Here is a 23,039-nt window from a genome sequence, read left to right as displayed (position 1 = left end):
CTCTGAAGTAAGCCAAAACAAAGAAAAGTTGCACAACAGATCCCCTGGTACCAACACCCTCACAATTTGGCTCATTTTTTGCTAAGCAGGTCTTCTGTCAGGGTATAAACTTAAAGTTGAATTAAGATGCTTTCCCTAAGCAGCCTTTGGTTAGGATTTTGCTCAGTACCTGCTATGGTTATAACGTGTGGAATAGGGATTTATATGTGTACACGTGCGGGGGGCTGTCCTGGAAAAACCTGAGGATTTTAGATATGAAGACCCAGGACGCTTTTGTGCTCCTTTATGAATGATCAGGTCACTTTGGATTAATCAAAATGTATCACTGTCAGTTTGACCCATAAAGATGATGAGTGAACAGTGAGGAGCTAAAATAAGGCTCCCGTGGGTCATTGGCTTATTTTCCTTTATCAAAGAGATAATGTTCCAGAGCTTTAAAGCAGTATGGTATTGCTATTTCTATAGCTTCAGCTAGACAAAATTCTGAAACCTGCCTTAAGAGCATTTCTGAATTTCTGCTATCTTATTGATTTTATGTTTTCTTATAAGCTACCTGAAGTTTTTTGGAAATAAAGCTGAGCAGTAAATGCACATGCATGGTAGTTTGCATAAGCTCCCAAATCATGTTCACATGCAGCCTTATGCCCAGGATCTGTGTTGATTCACTGAATTTGAGAGTCTGGATATAGTGCTGTTTAGTGTGATTACAGCTAGCAAATATGTGGAAAATACCAAAGTAAAGGAGCCAAAAATATGCAAGGTTTTTTGGCATGCTGTGAAGTGTTCAAGACCAGACCATTATGTAACCTACACTGATGGCAACTAGCTAAATACTCACGAACGGGGAAAGTAAACTTTGAGTGGCAAAATTAGTTAGAAACTAATATCATTAAGCTCCTTTATCCTCTAAATTTGCTAAAGTTCATGGTAAGAGGAAAAGGAGATTGTAGATACTCTGCATCCTTTTACTTTAGATTTCTTTGGAGAATGAGGGACTGAGACCCTTTTTATTCTATTTTGCAAGATTGTTATTCTCCTAGATAGGGGGATATTTATTCTATTAAGAAAATAAACAAATAAAATCTTCCAGGCATGTAGAAATCCAGTATTTCTCTTAGTAATCCTAATTTTTCCCACGATCTGGGAATTTTTGTATCTGACTTGATTTCTTTCTACATCAGTTTATTTTTCTTAACTCATTTTTATTGAATATAACATACATATAGTAAAATGCAGAAACTTAAGTGTATAACTCATACTTTTACAAGCATATATACACAATAACCACCACCCAGTGTTTTGGAAGCCTCTCTCTCGCACCCTGTGAGTCAATACCCAACTCTCAAGGGTAATTGTCATTATGACTTCCATCAACATAGATTATTATTGCCTGTTTTTGACCTTTATATAAATGAAATCACACAGTACTGTTTTGTATCTGGCTTTTTTTATGTGACATTGTATCTGTGAAATTTATCTACATTGTTGGGTGTAGTAGTAGTTTTTCATTGTTATGTCTATTCTATTGTATGAATATAGCATGTATGTATCCATTTTACTGTTGGTAGGTATTTGGATTGTTTTCAATTGGTGGCTATTATAAATAAAGTTACTGTGACATTGCTTGTCATACCTTTGGACAAATACATGTCCTTATTTCTATTCGGTAAGAGTGGAATTGCTGGGTTATAGGGTGTGAGATATTCAGCTTTAGTAGATACTGCCAAACACTTTCCAAAATGATAGTAATTATTTACACTCTCTCCAGTAGCAATCGAGTGAGTGTCTTCCTCACCAACAGTTGGCATTATCAGTTTTAAAATTTGTAGCCATTCTATTGGGTGTGTAAAGGTATCTCATTGTAGTTTTGATTTGCATTCCCCTGATGGTTAATGATGTTTAACACCTTTTCTGGGGTGTTTTATTGGTACTTCTTTTATGAAGTGCCTGTTCAAGTCTTTGCCCAGTTTTTCTTATTGATTTATAGGAGTGATTCTGGGTAAGCATGTTGTTAGTATATGCATTTCATATATCTTCTACCACTTTATGACTTGCTTTTTAACTCCCTTAATGGTGGCTTTTAATGAAGAGAGGTTTTAAATTTTAATGAAGTCAAATCTGTTTATTTTTTATGTCCTATTTAAGAACTCATTGCCTATCCCAAGGTCTTGAAAATACTTTCCTATGTTTTCTTCTAGAAGTTTTATTGTTTTACCTTTCTCATTTGTGTCTATAATCCATCTAGAATAGAATTTTTATATGTATGGGGGGGGATAAAATTCCCTTCCCACTAGTACCATATATTGAAAGGACTGTCCTTTCTCACTGTACTGTATGGGCACCATTGCCATAAATCAGATAACTGTATATCTGAGTGTCTGTTTCTGGATAATCCATTCTGTTTGTATTCCAAGGTTTAGGATTATTTAATCAGTTTTAATTACTATGCCTTTGTAAGTATTGATATTCAGTCCTCTAACTTTGATCTCCAAAATTGTCCTTGCTCTTCTTGGCCTTTTTATTTCTACTATAAATTTTAGAATCAGCTTGCCGATTTCTATATGCACATACATACACAACTCCTAGGATTTTTGGGGGGGAGTTATTTTAAATCCATAGAAAATTTTGGGAGACTTAACATCTCTTTCTATCGGTGTTGGCTGATTTCTTCATAGTCTACCCTTAGTGGATGTAGAGGCATCCTACCCCCACCACCCGATTTGGGGCCAAATGAAGTCCAGGTTTCCAGAGTGAGACCTGGTTCCCCACTGTTGTTTGAGTTCCAAATTGGAGTTGGGTTCCACATCTTCTGTCTACTCATCTGGATCTTTTGTGTACTGTCTGTGCCCTGCTCTGTGCCCTGGGAGGGTAACCTGTTTGGACTACTGCAATGGTCTCTCTTGCCTCTGCTTCCAGTTAGGTGTGACCAATGGGGAAGGAACTGCAGCAGGTGATTGGAAGGAGAGAAGAGATTGAGGTCAGGATATTTATTTCGTGGCTTCCTCCCTGCATGATCATTTTGGGTTGGCTGTGTCCTTAGACCAAAGGCTGTTACAGTTCCCATGAGGCAACCTTTCTCTTCTAGCTCTTTCCCTCTGGGCCCCCTTCAGCCTAAGGGTAGTAATGGCTCCCCCTATCACTAATATGGGTACCACATTATTCCTTGTTATTTCTCAGCATCCTTTCCACACCTTTGTTAAACTCTCTCCAAATTATGCAGTTTGAGCAGGTCATCTGTTTCCTGCCAGGTTTTGGATTACTACAGAAGTGGAAGAAAAAGAATTTTCTGGACAGCTTTTAAGAGACTTTGAGACTGAGGACCAGTCTTGCTGTCGATAACCTTGCTGGTTCTGCTCACAAAATGTGCCTCTGGCTAAACAAGCCTGAGTATAGCACAGAGGCTCTTTCTTTTTCTGGTATCGTTTGAAATCATCAAGGGACTCTTTACGATTTAAAAAGTAAGATTAGCAGCCACAAAGTATACCCTTAAATGTCCATAGGCATTTTAGTCATGAGTTATTTTTCACTTTCTGACTTAAGTTGATAATAGATGCTTCAGTGTTTGTGCTTGTATCTGAGAAGCATCTGCAGCACTGCCTGAGGATGTGAGAAGGTGAGGTGAGAGTGTCAAACTGGAACAGACCTTAAAGCAGTCATGAAATTGCTGCTATTTGAAAAATTAGAGTTGAAGCCCTTCTAGGAACAGCAGCCTCAAGCTACAGCCAATGAGAGAGAATTATACTAATTCTTACGTAGAGTCTTACATTGAAGTCGTTTAACTCCTCTTTCAGCAGTTGGGTTATTTACTTGTCTGCTTTAGGAATTATTTTTTGGAATTTTTAGAATGACATCTATAGTGCTGGTGAGGACTGCTGTTTTTCCTGCACTAAAATAGAAATCACGCCCAGAATGTCATTTGATGACAACAGTAATGAACCTGAATCATACATCGGATTGCTCTGGCAAATATAACAGTACAAGAACTGTTTGGTGTTTAATGTAAAAAAAGTCAATAGCAAATAAAACAGGATATCACATATTTTTAAATGAAGTTTTACCTTCTTAAAAAGTAAGTAATAAGTGGAATTCTGCCATAATCAGTTTACTTTTTAATCGGACAAGGCTGCATAAGTGTTTGTTTCTGTGCATGCCTAGGTGAATCGTGTCTTTTGTTTTTAGCATCACCTAGTGCAGCAGCTGATTCGCTCTCATCAGTTGCTCCCTCCAGTTACTGTCCAGCTCCCATCCATGTGGCATCACAATCCCCCTGGCCCCAGGCCCTAGCCCCTAGGAGATCCCATCATCTTTTACACTATGAGTGGCAAAATGGTGGCCATTAGACATGTTTGTTTGCACCACACATTATTTTTAAAAATTATTTTAAACTGGGAGATATAAATTTAAAAAATCCCAATTTCGGACTTGAAAATGGAATGATCTGAGAACAGTAGGTCCTCCTCTCTTGCATGGTGATGATTGACTGTGATGGGGCATGTGCTCAGCAGGTGTCACCCCCTGACCTATGAGCCGTGTGTTGATGTGTGTTCCACACATCAGGGGTGGTTCTAGGTACCCTGTGTAAGAGAAATAATTCATTACATTGTTTCTGACTGCGTATTATTGGTATAAGAAACCCCAAGCTCCAAGAGGCCAGTAACCTTGTCCATTTGTCCTGGTATATCCCCAATGTTTCATACATTTTTATTGAATTGGAAGGAAACTCTGCTTAGGAAGATGAACCTGGCAGCGGTACACAGAATGCTTAAAGGAGGATGCTGAACGTTTGAAAAAGGCTATCACCATAAGGAGGGCTGAGAACATAGACTAAGGTGACAGAGGGAACAGAGAAAGAGGTGACCCCTTAGAGACAATTTCAATATCTGTCCATTGGATTTAGAGACTGGTGGGGTGTGAAGGGTGAAAGGATGAGTTTGGAGCTCAAGGAGTAGTGGTGCCATTGTCCCAGCTGGGAGTGTGGTAGGAGAAAGACACAGGATCTCTTCTGCTCCCCCAGACCCAATGTTTTGACATGGAAGGAATCCGAGGCTGAAATTATATTGATCCAGCTAATGCTAATAGCTATACTCAGAGTTTTTCCCTGATGTTTTTAACCTCAGAGCTAAGACCATCAAGAATACAGTCTCTGTGAACCTGGAACTGACAGCGGAAGAATGGAAGAAGAAATATGAGAAAGAGAAGGAGAAAAACAAAACTTTGAAGAATGTTATCCAGCATCTGGAGATGGAGCTAAACAGATGGAGGAACGGTAAGGCAGAATGTGGCACAAGCATGTGCTTTCTCTTTCCCGGGACTGTTGGCATCCCAGGAGACACCTGGGAAAGGGGATGGTTGTGGAGCTTAGTCCTGCCTGCAACAACCTGCGTGCGTAAGTAGATGTTTTCCTATTCTCTGGCATGGTTCCCCACCGCACCCCATCACTTGTCTGGCACATTGTTAGTGCGGGCCAGTGACTATTTGCAAGGTTGCCTTCATCTGTTTCCAATGAGATGCCTTCTAGCTGTTACTGTCATTCACTCTCTGGTAGCCCTATTTGAGGTTTAGAGGGCAGTGCCAGAGACTTTGTGGCTAAGATTGCTTTTGACTAAATGAAAAATGTCATTCCTTCCTATTGAGTTTTAGAATTGATTTGGGTTAAAGGTCACCTCTGGCAAATACTTGCGGGTTTTTTTGCCTAACTCATCTTCATGCTCTGCTTCTTCAGGAGCCAGAAATAGAGGGCTCCTGAAGAAGCCCTGTGCTAAAATGGAGTCTTAAAGGCTTGTTTCGTGACTAGTTTTCCTTTTTTCCCAAAACATTCTCTTTGGCTTATTCTCCTGGGAGAAAATATCTCAGAGAGCTGACGTGCAGTGGGTGGGTGGGTTGTGGGTGAGGCGTTGAGAGGGGTTTCCAGATCCAAATGCAGACAGATTATTTTAGTGATTTTAGTACTGTGACGGAGGTTAGAAGGTAGACATCTTTTTTTTTTCCCCCCACTGAAGTAAGGCAGGTTGGTGTGTGTGTGTAGGGGGATGGTGGATAGCTGGAAGTTGTTTTTCAGATCCTCTGCTGCTTTGTTCAGTATTTATTTCAGGTACAGCAGCAGCCCTCAGCTTTGGGTAAGCAGAGGAGCCTGGGGCTGTTGTGCAGGATCAGGAGGTAACACTGCCTGTTTGTAACTGCAGTGCGAGCAGCAGATTGTCTTGTGATTATGTTTGCCGCTGCGTTTGGTAGTAAGGGTGAGGTGTCAATGAGCTACTGTTTAATTGAAAAACAATTACGTGGCAAAGGAGAATTCAAGAGAGGTTCAAAAGATGACCTAGTAGCCTAAATAATGTGATTCTTTTCTTCTTAGAGTGTTTTCTAGCTGCACACGTGTTTTGAAAGCTGCTGGAATAATTGAATAATTCAGCACCTGGGGCTGATGGATGATTCCTTGCAATTTGGCAGGAATAGGAGAGTGGGGAGGGGCCATATGAAGTTTTGTTCTATTTCTGGAATCCTCTTGGGTCAGTTCTCTGCTGGGAGACCAGGACATTCAATAAACCTTTTGGTAAAGGGTTGGGGGCTGGGGGGACTGGCCTTAAGAACATCGTGGAATGGATAATTAACCTTGTTATTTTCCATCCTTTCCCATCTCTTGCCAAGCTCTAACCTTCCAATTCTCCATCCTTCATCAACCACTGCCCTCTGGGATCTGCCTGCTGCCTCGTTTGCCTGAGTCAAACTCAAGCCTAGCAGCTCCTGGGTGCTCTACCCTGCTCTCGGTCTCTTCATTTGGCATCACTTTAACTGTTTGTCCCACTTCATCTACCTTGCAAATCTACTCAGAAATTCACTGCTTTCTGTGCCCTCTTGGGTGAGATCCTACATAAGCCCTGAGTTTATGTAATTTAGGAAAACTAATGTGTGGTTTCTGGCACATAGTAGACCTTCAATAAATGTATGTTCAATAAACATGTGTTTAATGCAGGTGCTGGAGATTAGAAGTTGGCCAGTTAGATGTGGTCTTTGCCCTCCATGCACTTACCATCTGACGTAGGAGGTAGACTCCAGTCCCTGTCAATAAACGTGTGTTGGTAGTCTGTGCTGCATACCAAGAAGGGAAAGTACAAGGTGCTAAGAGTTATTACAACAGGGACCCTGACCTTGACAGAGAAGCAAGTGAAGGCTTCCTTGAATAAGCAACATAGAGAATAAGATCTGAGAGAAACAGAGCAGTTGGCTGGGTGAAATAGGAAGTGTGAGGTGCAGGTGGGGGTGCGGGTAGAGGGAACCATGTTTACAATGGCCTTGAGGGGTGGGAACAGGAAAGCCAGGGTTGGGGCTGGGTGGGGAGCAGTAGCCTAAGATGGATTGGAGGGCTAGGCAGGGGCTATTCCCTGCAGGGCTACACAGTCCTTGTTCAGGATTTTGGTCATTATCTTAGAAGCAATGAGAAGCCATTCAAGGGTTTTAAGCTGTAGATCATATGATAAGATTTGCATTTTAGAAGATCCATTGGTTGTGTTGGAAAATGGACTGGATGGGGTGGAGGAGGGCCAGGAACTAGGGTGGTCTTCCAAGGGTGAGATTATAGTGGTTGAAGTGAGAGACATGGCAGTGGAAGGGGAGATAATGGAAGGACCTGAGAGGGACTTAGGATGAGAAATTAGCAGGGTTTGGTGAGGAGCTGGCTACAGGGACCAGGAGGTGTCAAGCATGGCTCCAAGCTTTCTGGCTTGCTGAGTTGAATGGAGGGCAGAACCATTCCCTGAGTCTGGAAACTCTGGAGAAGAACCAGACTGGGGGTGAGGGAGGGAAGTAGGGGAGTTTGGGGTACCTATGGAGCGTCCAGGGGAAATTTTCAAATAAGTGGTTAGGTCTGAGGGTCTGGAGCTCAAAGGAGCTGCCTGAGCTGGAGAAAGAAACTTGAGTGTCATTAATCTTTAGGTGGTAATTGAAGGCATAGGTAGGGTTGAGGTCCCCTATGGGCAATGGAAAGAAGACAGGGAAGAAGAAGAGGGAGAGAGTCTTGAGGGCTTCCCACCCCATTACCATGGCATTACTGAGTGACTGAGATGGGAGAGGGGAGGGGAGAGATTCTACAGAGCTCTTCTCCTTTCCTTCCAAACTAGTATTTTATTTTAAAGGTGATCTTTCTAGAGGCAAACTTTTTAAATGCAGAGAACCAACTTTAATGATGTAAATTTCATGTGGGAAGGAGGGTAATGAGGGGCAGTGAGCAGACATTGGTCATTTGACCAACTGTCAGTGCAGAGCTATCTCCAGGGTTGACTGTACGTCACGTGATGTGCCAATGGACACTTCATACACAATGTACGACAAACCAAGCTGGGTTTTTCATGTTGCATGTCTGGGCCTTTAATCTTCACGTAGCCCTTGAGGTTTCGACCGGCTAGAGGACTCCCTCAAGGGGATTAGTCTCTGGTAGAGCAGGGATCTGTACCAAGGGGGTCTGACTCCAAAGTTCATTTTCTTTCTGTTGTCTGTGCAGTCTGCACATAGAGCTAGCACTAGTGACTTGTGCATAGGCCAGTTAAATAGCTGCAAAAAGTACCACACCAAAAAGAGAAGGGAGTGGAAGCCCTTTGGTGGTGTCCCTGTGCATCAATCCTAATTCCTTGTAGCAGAAGTCATGAGGGCATGACTGGTGTACATAAAGTAGAGAGCTAGGATTTTGAGAGGTGAAGTAGAGAAGAGGCCATGTCTCGCACTGAGATTGGAGTGGCAGGATATTGCCAACTTTCTTTTGAAATTTGACACACACATTGGTTCTAAACTTATAGGAGGCAGCTACTTGGCTCACCTCAACATTTCCTGGGTATTGACATTTCCACATCACTATCTGAATGAGTTAAAGGAGCCTTTCAGTTATTTGCACTCTCTCTGGGAAAGACATTTCTTTCCTTGAATGGCACATGTATGATTTGAAAGTTTGGCTGCTCTACTCCAGCTGCAGGAGAGCAAAAAAAGTGTGGCAGACAGGTGAGTGTGTGCATTCTTGTGCTTTTTCCTGCTTGCTGTTATGTAGAATGAGGCAGCAATACAAAGGGGTGGGAAAGGCAATATAATATGGTGTTTCCACTGTAAGTCAGGTGCAGGCATATAAATAAGTGAAGGGAGGTGTGTCTCATCCAATTGGCAGTGATGGAACTATGCCACAGGAGGTGGCATGCCCTGCCCCAAGTCACTGAAAAGTTGTGAAATACTATCCTGTCTATCACATGCCTAGACGCTGATGTCATCCCTGCACCTCTACCGACTTTCAACCCCTTATAGCTTGATGGGTGCTATAGATTGAATTTTTGTGTCTTCCCAAAATTCATGTGTTAAAATCCTAATGCCTGGCCAGTTAGCTAAATTGGTTAGAGTGTGATGCTGGTTGAACATCAAGGTCCAGGGTTCAATCCCCCCAAAAAATGAAAAATCCTAACACCTAAGGTGATGGTATTGGGAGGTGGGGTCTTTGAGAGGTAATTAGATCCTGAGGATGGAGCCCTCATGAATGGAATAAGTGCCCTTGTAAGAATCCTGAAGGAGCTTGCTTCTCTCTGCTTTCTGCTATTTGGGGGTACAAGAAGATGACATCTGCACACCTGAAAGAGGGTCCTCACCAGAACCCAACTGTACTGGCACTCTGACCTTGGACTTCCAGCCTCCAGAACTGTGAGAAATAAATTCCTGTTGCTTATAAGTCACCCAATCTATGGCACTTTGCTATAGTGCCCCAACTGACTAAGATGGTGGGCTACTTCAGAATGTGGGCCTGGCAGTTTTCTCCTCTCTGCATAGTTAAACTTTGATTTGAAGAATAAGGCCTGTGACTCATTACGTATATACTATACCAAGCATCAATTCATTTCTGACGTTGCCATTAAGGCAGGATATTTCTGGGCATGTGCACAGTGGCTTAAGGAGCAGCTGCACCTTGTTTTTATAAAGGAAGGAATGAGGACAGCCACCCACTGGCCTGGTTCAGTTCCCCAGTGTGCTAGGTAGGGGCCTTGGGTTGCAAGTGACAGGAATTGATGCTGCCTGGCTTAAACAAAGAGAATGCATTTGAAGAATGTGAGTGATTCACAGAATCCAAAGAACAGCTGAGGAACCAGGCACAGGCAGGCAGAAGCTGGGGCTGCTCCACAGATACAGGCCATGGGAACAAATTGGCATGTCTCATGAGAGGCCACATCTGAGATGAATCCTTTCCAGATGTTTTCCCCATCCTTGCATTATGATGCCGGAGATTCAGAGGCTCAGGATAGAAGTGGGTACACCATGCTTGGTCGTGTGCATTATCTGGGGAAGGACAGGGCACTTTGATAAATATGGAGACTGCATGCAATTGAGGGGAGTAATTCCTCCAAAGGAAGCTGAAATGGGTGTTGAGTGGCTTGAATAGCAGCAAATGTCCACCACAATCTACTAGTGACATCTTGTGGGCTGTAGTCAGTTGCCAGTCTTTCTTCGAATCTAGAGTTTCTGTTGGCACTTTAGCCCCATGGAAATTCTGTCAGTCTACTTGCATAAGGAACAGAGTGATGGAATGTGGCAGTTGCCAGTGAATGTTTTTTCTTTTAAGCTCTATTGCTTTGTTGATCCTATGTGTGGAAGGGACTCGAACAGTCCTATATATGGGGATAGATTTAGATAGCTGGATTCAGAGTGAATTACGGTTCCAGCTCACCTTAAGCTCCCCCTAGTCCATCAAGAAAACTTGACAGGAGGATGAGGAGGGAGGGCTGAAGGCCCAGGACATGATGCTCAGAGGTGGCTGGGTCCATAGTTCCCTTTTGGGTCCAGGTCAGTCTTTACACATGCTCTCTTCTGATACTTTGACTCTTGCACTTAAAAAAAAACTTCTTTCAGGGGTTTGAGTCAGAAAAAGGAGGACCTGAAAATCCAGGTGTCAGGAGAGCAGGGAAATGACCTGACAATACTGTGTATCTGCAGAGTTTCTTCTCTTGAATAATTAAGTATAAGATTACATGACAGAGTGGATGTAGATTTACTTCATCTGCTGAAGTCATGCAAAGAAGTGATTTCATCACAGGCTGAGAAGGCTTGGAAAAGTCAGCAGTGTCTAAAACAGATTTGTTCTCCAAGTTCAAAACCTAGGAGACCAGCAGGTGTGGTTCTGTAACTAGCCCCATCTCTAACTTCTAGTCCGATTTGGGGCTTTGTGTAACTTTGGGACCTCTATAGCTGGAATGCAATTTTCTCTTTTAGCATTAAAACTTTAGAACATGCGGGCCCCCCTCTTGGATTCATGATTATAATCGATTTTCCGAAATCAGCATTTCATTTAAAATATCGAATTTACTAGGCCCTTTGCCTTTTTTGGAGATCACAACCAAACTATAATAGAAATACCACTAGGAGGATGACGTGCCCATTCAGGAGGTCATGACTGTAAAGGGGATGCAGAGTCCCAGGTGACCAGTTTATTAGAAATTATTCCAGAAGGGATTAGAGAATGTTTTAAGCTGCTTACAGTATTTTTAGGAACTAGGGTGAAAGATGCTATTTGCATGCAAAATAATCTCATAAAGGAATGATTTTTTTTAAAAGACATGACATTTATATAATGACATCTTGTGGCCAGCTGCTCTTACCCATCTGGCAACTTAAAGATTTCCTTTTAGTTTCTTTGATATAGAAATTACCTACCATTAGGTCTGCCACTGGGCCTATTTAATTGGTATTAAAAGAAAGCACCTCCTTTGCCAGACCTGCTGTGGTTTCTGGCGGAAGCTGTGAGTGACCAGCAAATCTCTGCCCTGGAGTTGCCGAGAAAATGCAATTACCTTTCTATGTTCTCCTGAGGCTTTAGGGACTCAACTTATGAAAAAGATAACTAGCTTGTTGCTATTTCATGTGTGAAATTTTAATGAATTACTGGCAGTCTAAGGGTTTTCTGTTTTTGAAAAAACCAAAAACCTATTTTAGAATTTTTAATAGCCCTGATGAGAATTTTTGATTAGTCTGTCGTTCTCATCTGTTGCAACTGATGGATTTCTATTTTTTGTAGAAATGTTATTTATGCCCTCTGGGGGTTTTCATTTTACAATTAGAATGCTCTGCAAGCCTTATAGGTATGCTCCAAGTGAATGCTTCTGTGTAAACACAAATCTTTTTAGTCCTTAAAGGTAATCACATCTGACAATAGTAAATGCCAGGATGCTTATTTAAAGAAGGGGAAGGTTTTTAGTCGGGGAGAAAGGCTTTCAGTCTAGAAAATCAGATGCTTTACAATATTATAAGCTCTTTTCTTATAGACAGCAGGTATAAGCCTCGGGGGCTAAACTAAGAGAAATCTGCTTTCAGTGCAAAGAGGGAGAACAAAATAGATGCTAATCTTGGTGGTCCTTTTCTCCTTCTCCCACCACCAGATTTCAGGACATTATTTCTCCAGGGTTTGTTAGCAGCTGTCTTCCTTGTTACAATCAGTTATTCCGTAATCACCTCATGGGGGCTTCTCCGGAGACTCGGTCCACTGCAGTGCAGGGAATATTCTCGATTAATGTGGTGAGATTGCCATGGAGACAGATTGCCTAGTGTCAGGTCTTACATAGTGTTGGGAATTTACAATCCCCAGACATGTTTGTGAGCTGGACAGTGTAGTTACCAGGGACACTTCTGGAAGTCATTTTCTCAGTCCTTTGAAGGGCAGCGGTGTTTGAGAAAACTAGCTCTTGGTTCCTCTCTGGGCAGGAGCTGTGCTGCTTTTGTTCCTACATGCTGCTGCTTTGTTCTCGGTCTGAACGGCTGCTGCAAAAAATAATCCTGATTGCCTGACCTTTAGAATATACACTGGGAAGAGCTTGTTGTTTAGATGTAGCTTTGTGGGGGACATGTTGGTACTTTGATTCAGAGAATTGTTCAAGAGAAACCAGAAAATCTGCTATAGGTTTCAAATATTGTTTTAATAATAGTAAAAATAAACCTGAAAGGGACTTGCGTAGCTATATTGTGTTTTATTTTTGGAACTGAGCTCCAACCACAAAGGTATTGCAAAGACCCCAGGAACACTGATGTCATAATAAGTAAAAATAATTACTTATCTGCAAAGTCTAAAAGTCGCAAATTTGTCAGGGAGTGGAGGGAATAAGCGATGGGCCTTAAACAATGATACCTTCTGTGCTTTTTATGTATACTCTGTTCATTTATCTTTAGAACAACCCTGTGATAAAGGCATTATTATTTCCTCTCCTTTACAAAAAGCAAACTAAGACGTTAGGCAGGAGATGGGATTGTGATTGATTAGTACAAGGTGCAGTGTGTCTTTAGCGTCCCGTCACAGCACTGGAGATGTTTATGAGAGTCTGTTGGTCACTTTCAGGGTGCCTTGTAAAAGCATTGGCTAGCTTTTGGACCTCTGTAATCTGGGACAACCCTACTGCTTGGCGATGCTGCAGTTCCTCAGTGGGAGAAGGGGGCAGCTTTGCGGGGGGGAGTCAGGCCTGTGACTTTGGGTAGAGCAGGTCACTTGCTGCTCAGGTTGTTGGGGTTCATCCCTGGCCCTGCCACCCAGAAGAATCGAAACACACACTGGGTAGCTCCTTAGCTCTTCCCAGCCTCATGATGTTATTGCCTCTCTGGCCATTTGAAACCAAAGAACATATATCTCTTCCAGATGTGTTTGTATCTTACCTTTTCATTTTGGGTGAGTTGGCCTGTGAATAATATGACCATATTCTGGTTGGTTTCTGGTCCGGGACCATTAACAATTTCACCTTCGTTATGCTTAAGCTGGAAGATCAAATTTATACTGCACTGGATTACCCTGTTCCCAAATTTCAGAAGCTAGAACTGAAAAATTAGAGATACAGTCATGATCCAAGCAGAGGAAGGACATTTAAAGTGACAATAGTAAATGCCAGGATGCTCATTTAAAGTGTTAGTGCTGAATTTCTCTGGGGAAGGAACAGAATCAGAAGGGAGGGGATAAAGAAGGGCTTTCAGGTTTTAGTGTATGCTCTATATTGCTTGAGTTGTTTATGCTGAGATGTATCCTGAATTATTTGTGTGGTTAGAAAATATCTATCTAATTTTTTAAACAAACAAACAAAAATATATATAGAGAAGGAAACACGGTACTGCTTTTATAGCTCATGTATTTAGCAGACTGTAGAAAATACAGATCCTTTAATTGGATGAAATCCAGTTTGCACAGTAAGGTTGTTGATGGATATTTTAAGCCAGGAATTGGAACTGAATGAAATATTGATTTGGTTCAGGTTCAGTTCAAAGGCTACTCTGATATTCTGGTTTTGTTTCAGGTTGATAATTTTAGAAAAAGGCATAGGTATACTACAGTCTAGTTGAAAAGGAAAAAAGGTTGGCTCAGTTTTTTCTTTAGCAAAGTAACAATTTATTCTAGGTTTTGCTTCAAGTTGCTGCTTCAAATAGAACTGTAATATGAAATATACTGTGATATAAAAGTAAAACCACTGGGTATTAATTTTACATGACATGGAAGCTTACCATTTTGTGATTAACAAGCAAAATAATGGAATTGTAAGCAGAAAAGCTAAACCATCACAAAGTGTTATGTTTATATTGAAATAAATGTGTACAGTGTTCAAGTGGATTCCATGAGGCATGATGTATACTGTTAATGAAGCCACGGATTAGGATCTTAGTTCTTCTATCAGTTTTTGAAAAATTCCCTCTGGCTCAAGGCAGTTTTCTTGGGGAATTTTTACAAATGGATTTGGTGGGCTGAGAACTGTGGTGAGGCTTGGAACATTGCAGATGCTCACTGACTGTAGCAGTATGAGTGTGAAGTTCATGGTAAGCATTGTGATGGAAAAATTTGTTTGGTTTTGGTTTGCTTTCCAAGAATATATTTGAGACACTCAATTGGGCCATGTGGTTGTCACAGAATCCTTTTTACGCACTCTATCTTTGCAAGGTGATTTTCTTGTTGGGGATAGCCATGGGACAGCTTGAGAATTACACCTTTTTCCTCAGTTTGCATTGTCAAATTTGGCAATGCTTCCTACTGTGCAGATTGAGAAGTGGTATATAGCATCTCTGCGCAATATTCTAGATGGGCTGCTTTTTCTTTCCTGGGACTACCTGGCATCACAGGAGATTATTCTATTTGAACTCTCTAGCACAGCTAATTAATTCTGACTTCCTGGGGGAGAGAGAGGTAGTGGAACGTGTGTTTGTGCAGTGCCAATCTTGGGTCCAGGGCTACCCTGACTTTCTCGCTCAGATTCAGAGATTCTCAGGTTCAGAGGATTTGGGCCCTGCAGTGTTCTATTAAACAAAGCAAATGTGTTCCCTGATTTGGCTGTTTCTATTAATGAAATAGTAACATAATTAATTGGTAATTAGGATGCCTTAGAGGTCTGTTTCCCTTTGAATCAACCACTAGAGAAAATATGACTCTTAATAAAGTTCCAGCATATTCCTCAACAAAAGCAAAATGCATGCAAAAAATTGGGGACATTGCTGTGAGTTGGATTAGTTGAGAACTTGTGTGGTTGGGGGAACCAGTTTACTTAAGTAGTGCATCATGGGAGTATTCTATAGTCCTGTTCTTCCTAGACTAGTTTTGGTCAATTAACTGTGACTTTTCTTGTCACAGAGAAAGGACACAAACTATAACTCTGTGTAACAGATCTTTATTGTGTCCTCTGTGTATTTTTCTTCGGGAGTGACTATTTTTAGAACTCTTCCTGGGGGGTTGCATGCTCAATGTCTTTAAGATTAAACTTTTCTCGGCTGTGTTTTGCAGGAGAAGCTGTGCCTGAAGATGAACAGATCAGTGCTAAGGACCAGAAGAACCTGGAGCCTTGTGATAATACTCCCATCATAGACAATATTGCACCTGTTGTTGCTGGCATCTCTACAGAGGAGAAGGAGAAGTACGATGAGGAGATCTCCAGTCTGTACAGACAACTGGATGATAAGGTCAGTAGTTAGAGATCTATAGTCCTTGCTCTGGTACAAAGAATAGAGATGGCAGGGCACAGACAGTGTCATGCCCCATGGAGCTGATATAGGGCTACAGACTGTCATTTCGTGTCCGTCTTCCTAATCCCTAACCTAGCTTTTGATTGGGCAGATTGAAGGAGCTTGATTGGTGTGGAATGGAAACTTTCATGGGAATTTAATTAGAAGAGTAGGGTGTTGGCCTAGAGAGACAGGCTGGTGCTATTTAGAATCTTCACTTCTAGAAATTGGACTTGGCTGATTGCTGCATGACAGTGGAGTATGTGAGTGTGTGCGTTCTTTGTTTAAGTCTTTCTTCTATTCTTCTCTGGGCATATCCCTCATCTCTTGAAAACTCCCAACAGTAGCCTCAGCTAGGTCCAAGTGTACTGACTCTCAAACTCAAGTGTGTACTTTAATCATGTAGCTCTAAGGCCCTGGGATGAGGAACCAATAGTGGTGTGGTCTGATGTCTTCCCCTCACCACTGAAGCTCTTTTCAGGGGCATACTCTTGAAAGAAGTAGTTTTAGCATGCGAACTAGGAATGTCCGATTTTATGACAAGCTTTTGGTACTCAAATAGTCATGTAAATGCACAAGTCAGAATAGGGGAAAAAAGACCTTGGAGGACAATGTAGCATCCATCCCTAGTAAAGATTGGATTAGGAATCCCAGAGGCATAGGAAATTAAACTGATGTTTCACGTGATCTTGGCATATTGCCCTTGGAATATTCTAAATCCTTTCAGTTCATTTCATCAAGGTTGCTGATATTTTTAGTCTGATTTAATCTTTTCTACTATGGTTCAGCTCAGAGTGCTTGGGGACACCTCTGGTTTGGATGAAAAATCCTTGTTATGTTAACGTTGCCATTAATCTTACAAGCCTTTCTCTTTGGGGTAGAGCCCAGCGTCTGGTATCACCTTTACACGCTGAATGGGATTGGTTGCCTTAAGGAAGTTAGTTCTGCTTGTTTGTGACTCTGGGAGTTTGCATTATAACCACAGCCTTGAACTGGGGTCACTGTACCCTTCTGAAAACACATTTAATAAAATATTCACACCCATGAGAGCTGTTACTTGCCCTTTAGGCCCTATGTACTGTTAACTTCCATTTCTACCCATGTATTTTACACAAAGCCTCAAAGAGAAAATGGAAATCGATAGTAAGTTAACAGTATATGCAATTTCTTGAGTTCTCAAAAGAGCTGCTAGTGTTTAAACAGTAAGTTTAGACCATGCATTTTTTTTTTTTTCTGATTTTTAGAATTCATATTTTTGTTTTTGGTAATCACAGAGAAGTCATACAGAATTCTGGGTGAGGGGTGAGAATCTGATTCTATACTCTGTTTTCTATGAATAGATGCCTACCGTGGTTGGAACTGGGATTACAGCACAGGAGCTTTCATTGATCTGAGAGAGACTTTAGATAGTCTCGAAGCCAGCTTCCGAAATGTGGTGATGAGGACTAAGCTCAGAGAGATGAAATGCATTCAGCTGGTAGCTGGAGAGCTGGCTCTGGAATCTCTCTCCTGATGGCCAGCCAAGGGCTTTTTCTGTTGTGTCATTTTCCTGTAGCATATGCCTTGAAAACCCTGTAAAGCATACAGTTTGAGGTCAGCATTTGTGGTCCATCACAGGGTGATGGTGAGAGATGTGGGAGAGAACTGAACCCCAGAGCCTCAGCCTTAGTGGGTAGCAAGGCTGGTAGTTTGCTCTTAGTATCTCTGCTCATGGACTGCTTGATTACCTCTTGTCAGCTGACATTCTTATATCTTTTTCTCAAAGGTTCTGGAAGGTATTTCCATGCTTCTGATGATGTAGTTGGTTTGATACTTTGTGAATACATGGGTCAGGACATGGCATCTGTGTTAGTCTGTTTCTGTTGCTTATAATAAAATACCTGGAACTGGATAATTTTGTAAGAAAACAAAATGTATTGCTTATAGTTTCAAAAGCTGGGAAGTCCAAAGTCTGGGGAACACATCTAGTGAGGATCTTCTTTGGTCGTGGCTTTACAGCAATGCAGGGGTCTCACATGGCAGAATGTCGGAGCAGAAAGAGAGCTAACTCCTCCCTCCTCTTTTTAAAGCCCTCAGAGCCACACCCATGACCAGCATTAAACCATTAACTTATTAATCCATTTACTAAGGCATGGTCCTCTTAATCTAATCACCTCTTCAAGGCCCCACCTCTTAATTACCATAATAAGATTTCCTACCTTCTTAACACTGTCACAGCGGGGATTAAGTTTCTAATACATGGACTTTGGCAGACACAATCCAATCCAATGCGGCGTCTTCATAGTACTGAATGGTAGAACTGAGAGACCAGTGTGGTTATGTGACTTATCCAAGTTTACATCCCTCATGGGTGGCAGAGCTGGAATGAGGATATGTGTCTTCTGACTTCCAGTCTGGTGCTCATCCCATTGTGGCCTTAGCCCTGTAAGTGAAGAGCTGGTTAACCCCAATGACCAGGGTATGGTGGGAGAGAGACTATAAGGTTCCTCCCAGCTGCCCCTTCTGTCCCTCTGTGCTGCCCCTTCAGGGGTCTCCTGAGGCAGTGCTGGGTGATGGAAAAGCCTGCTCTGAGGCGCCACACCAGTGATTTCATAATACTGAGACCTGGCTGATGCCCTACCATGCTGCAGATGCTTTTCTCATTTGTAACATGGCTCAGAACTGTCAAAAAAAACTTTGAAAGGTTTCAATGGGGATTAAGCTTTGTAGTACACAGCAGGTGCGCACAAAGCATTAGTTCCCTTCTTTCTCTTCAGTCTTCTTCCTCCTGGGTTGTGTTTGCTTGAGGAAGAAGCCACATCATGTAGGTATTGAGGGGGTGGTATGTCAAGGCAGGGGAAGGGATGGTGGATCCCCGATGTTGAACTCCTTGGGTCTTTTTATGTTAATTTATTTAATATTTATGTGCTGAGGAGCATAAACACAGAATTGTTCCTGGTAACCAATATGCTAAATTTATAAAGTAGAAAAGAAAATATGTCCTATAATATAGTCTCCTAGTTGTAGAAGTACCATTTTTTTTTTTAGTTTTCACTCTGGTGTAATTTCCTTAATTTCTCTTGCCAGAAATATGATTTGGGAAGGAAAGGCATGAGCATTTTGTGGAACTATTAAAGAAACATTGGTGTGAAAAGTTCAGTAGGAACAGAATCTCTCTGAGCAGAGAAGTGAAGCCAAAAGATGTTCTACACAAAGGAAAAGGAGATGCAGATCCTGTACTATTGATTTTATAATGTTATTGCTCCATGGAAAGCATTAGTTTGTGATACTGGGTTAACCTGATTCAAATGTGTACGTAGACACCACCAAACAGGCTGGGGAATATCCTATGGAAAACTGAGGTTCTGTGACCCAGACTCTTAAGTTTACTCCTCTTTCCTCCCCTCTGGAAAAGGCAGAAAGCATATTAATTTTTTTAATGGGCTGCTGATGAAAACATGTAGGCAGGACCTGGCATGAAAAGGGACCCAATAGTACTGAAATGAGTCTGGATCTGTTTGGGATTTAGACCCTAGAAATGTCATCAAATAGGATTTTCTCCTATTTCTAAGGGACAGGCAAATGTGAAGCCAGGTTATTGTTCTTCATAGGCTATGCTTAAAATTTCATTTGAAATGAAAACATTTCAGCGAAGACAGAGTCTCTTGTGCAGTTCGGTGCCACCCGCTGCTCCTCCTGCGTGGGCGGGGGGAATGGGGGGTGTTGAGGGAGAGGCGGAGAGAGGCAGGCAATGTCCTTGCTTTTGTGGCAGCAACACCTAGTGGCAGAAAAGGTGAAGAGAGTGAATTCTCCTCTGCCACTTCAATGAGAGCTCAGAAAGCAAACATTAATGTTTCTGCATCCCCAGCTGTCACGAAAGTTTTTTGAATTGGTAAGAAAATTAACTCTCAATCAAGAGGGAGGTGTGTTATTGCCAAAGATTAATTCTCCAGTAAATGTTTTCCCAACCTGTGTTAAGAGGTTTGAAAGGGAAATATTTGTCTTTCTTCCCTATCATGTGACAGCATTCCTGGCCATTGATGTGTTTGACAAGATTTGAGACATTAATATATTACAATGAAGATGTTTGAAATTTACTTCCTTATTTTTGGAATTATGAATTCACTGTTAACATCTTGGAAGGGTTGTCTCCAAAATCTCTTTCAGATCCCATACTCTAGATCTCTGATTTCTAGATGAGCAAGAATTGGGTTGTATCTGTAGGATATTACAGTTCCCAGAATATTCAGATGTTTCATTTGCTGGGAAAGGGGAATGAGGAGGTATTTTAACCAAACAAGACCCCAGAACTAGTCTTCTTCTGTGAAGGAACACCACACCGTCCCCTCCATCTTATTAGCAAGCTTATGGCTGGCATCTTGGAACTATGTGTTGTCGGGAAACCAGGATATCAAAAATGACATAACTAACCAAAAAAAATTAAACATGATGTTTTGTTTCAGGATGATGAAATTAACCAGCAGAGCCAGCTGGCTGAAAAGCTAAAGCAACAGATGTTGGATCAGGATGAGGTAAAGAAAGCAATAAATTTTTTTTTTGCAAAGTTCTTTTATTACTCTTTGATGTCGATTTTGTTCCAGAAATTTAATTTGCAAAGAATTTTTTCAAAATCACTGAATCATGTGGAAATTTCTTGGTAGATTTTCTTTCAATTCCTGTTAAAAGCTGATTTTCACTGAATTTAGAAAGTTAAGTGTCTGACTTCGTAGAGCTCTGGGGTTTTGAGAGTGAGTAGCTGGTTGCCACACTTAGTCCTTGAAAAGCAGAGACATTTGTCTTGGAAGGTGGGCAAGGATGATTCTACCTCCACGTACCCGGCACTACTGTGTCTGCAGTTTTAGCCTGTTTCATCTTTGCAAATCAGCCGGCTCACGTCTTTGATACAGAACGTGTTCTCTTGCTGTCCTGTAGGGAAAAAAACAAAAACAAAAACAAAAAGAAAGTAAAGGAGGGGAGAGCAGAGAGGAAAGGGACCCCAGTGCTGCATTAGCATATATTTGATACACTAAAAAGCAAGGAAATTGTTTTCAGCCTCTCCCTGATGGCATTCAGTAGTCCAATAAATGTCTTTATTGTACTGTGTTTTGCCAAATATTTTACAAACGAGAATGTAAACAAAGGACAGACAGCCAATCTATCAAACATAGATGATTAGTAATCCGCTTGCCGAGGACTAAGTAGTTTTCTCTTCTGTACTTTAAGGTGACTTCTGCTTCATTGCTAAAGTACCGTCGGTTGGATCATACGATGCAACAATAGCAGGTGGCTTGGATTAGTCCCAGCCCTCCGTAGACAGAACTGTCTCTGTAACCATTTCTTTCCTCTTCCTCTCTGTTCCCCTCCATCTCTCCAGGGCAATGGTTATGCCCCTGCTCAAACACGTCCCTTGGTAGGGAGATAATCTATGGCTTTGCAATCAGATGAACTATGTTTATTTGATGTCTATCTTAACTATAGTTGAGGTCTTCCATTTGCTTAGTGTTTCCGGCCCTCTTCCCCCTCTTCTATTCCATTCCTGTGCATCGCCATTGGTACAGATGCCTGACATAAACTTTCCTTTTTTGTTGCATTTAAAACTCTTTTAATATTTTTCTTTTTCTATACTATCAAGGCAATTATCTGTTCATTACAGGAAAATCAGAAAATAGAATGGAAACAAAGGTAACGAAAGCATCCACAAGCTCAGGCATTCACTTTTAACTAGGGTTAATGTTTGGGGTATACCCTTCTATACATTCATAATGACTATTAAGAAAAAGTGACTGACTGTCCTTATATACTGTTTTAGTTGACTCTGAAATCAACCTGTTTACATTGAGAAATCACGATAATATTTAGAAAGCTATATAAGTATTTCAATAGACCTTGGAAATAATTCTTCCATCCTTTGTTTAATGTGTGGAATAGCCAACCAACTACAAAATGCAGTTATTTTTGATGTGCAATTCATTCTTTGGGTTAAGCCTATACAGCTTTAAACTAAAAAGAAAAGAAAAAGAAACAGATTTTTGAAATAATAACATGTGTTTTTTTAAAATTTAGCATCTGGACCATAAAATAGGGTTTCCGTCATCCTAAGCTTTTCCAACTTGTTTTCTTGTATCTGGTTTTTAAATTACTTTATTTTGGATAGAACATACAACATAAACATTTGATCGTTAGATTCATCAGTTCTCTTGCCATCTCATTTCCCCCAGCTTTTAGCTTCCACGAGAAGAGACTATGAAAAGATACAGGAAGAGCTGACACGTCTCCAGATTGAAAATGAGGCAGCCAAAGATGAGGTGAAAGAAGTTCTCCAGGCCCTGGAGGAGCTGGCTGTCAATTATGACCAGAAGTCACAGGAAGTGGAGGACAAGACCAGGGCCAATGAGCAGCTGACAGATGAGCTGGCCCAGAAAACGGTTGGAGCATTTGTGTCTATGGGGTGGGACTTCCTCGGCTGCCATTTCTGTGTTTATTGATGTTTGTGGACAGACACTGTACAGGAAAGCAGTTGGCTGAGTGGTTATTCAGTGTTATTCAGTGTTATATAGTTATTCAGACGAATTCTCTGAGGTGCTCCAACAATTGAGATACTTTGTGGAAGTGACGTTTGTCCGCTTATCCTGGAATTGCATGTCACAACTATTTTATATCTGGGGAATTTATAACATTAACAGGGACGTATGTGGGAATAGTCAAAAGAGTGCAGACTTTGGAGCCAGAAAAATCCTAGTTGAAAATTTGGCTTCACAACTCTTAGGCCTTAGTCAAGACATTTAAACTTCTTGAGTATTCATTCCCTTATCTGTACAAATGGTGATAATAATGTGCTCCATGCATGGTGTGAGGATTAGTGACAGTTCTTGTAAAAGTCTTAGCACCAACCTGTGCATATACTGCAATATCAATAAATAAATCCCATAGTGTTGTTATTAACAGGGAGGAGTGGGAGACCCATAGAAGGTATGGACTTCATTCTTTTTTTTATACCCTCCTGAATGAAATCCATTTCCTCCTCTTAGCTTCTTGTCCTAGCTGTTACTTTCAGGAGCCCAGTGCTAAGCTGTCCTTGTTTGTTTGCTGTCCTG

At 41.4% G+C, this 23,039-nt stretch overlaps 1 protein-coding gene across 1 annotated transcript in view; it reads left to right on the top strand.

Moving 5' to 3' along the window:
• KIF5C (kinesin family member 5C) overlaps positions 1–23,039 on the top strand; it is a 150,811-nt gene that overhangs the window by 89,350 nt on the left and 38,422 nt on the right. Inside the window, exons 12-15 of the mRNA XM_008583506.1 lie at positions 5,118–5,266; positions 15,749–15,924; positions 20,409–20,477; positions 22,164–22,370. Coding sequence (XP_008581728.1) covers positions 5,118–5,266; positions 15,749–15,924; positions 20,409–20,477; positions 22,164–22,370 — 601 coding nt within the window. The remainder of the gene's footprint in view (positions 1–5,117; positions 5,267–15,748; positions 15,925–20,408; positions 20,478–22,163; positions 22,371–23,039) is intronic.

The sequence above is a fragment of the Galeopterus variegatus genome, unplaced genomic scaffold, assembly GCF_000696425.1.
Source record: "Galeopterus variegatus unplaced genomic scaffold, G_variegatus-3.0.2 Scaffold2946, whole genome shotgun sequence".
Classification (NCBI taxonomy): Eukaryota; Metazoa; Chordata; class Mammalia; order Dermoptera; family Cynocephalidae; genus Galeopterus; species Galeopterus variegatus.
The sequence above is the reverse complement of the archived record's forward strand: the minus strand, read 5'-3'. Positions and strand labels throughout refer to the sequence as shown.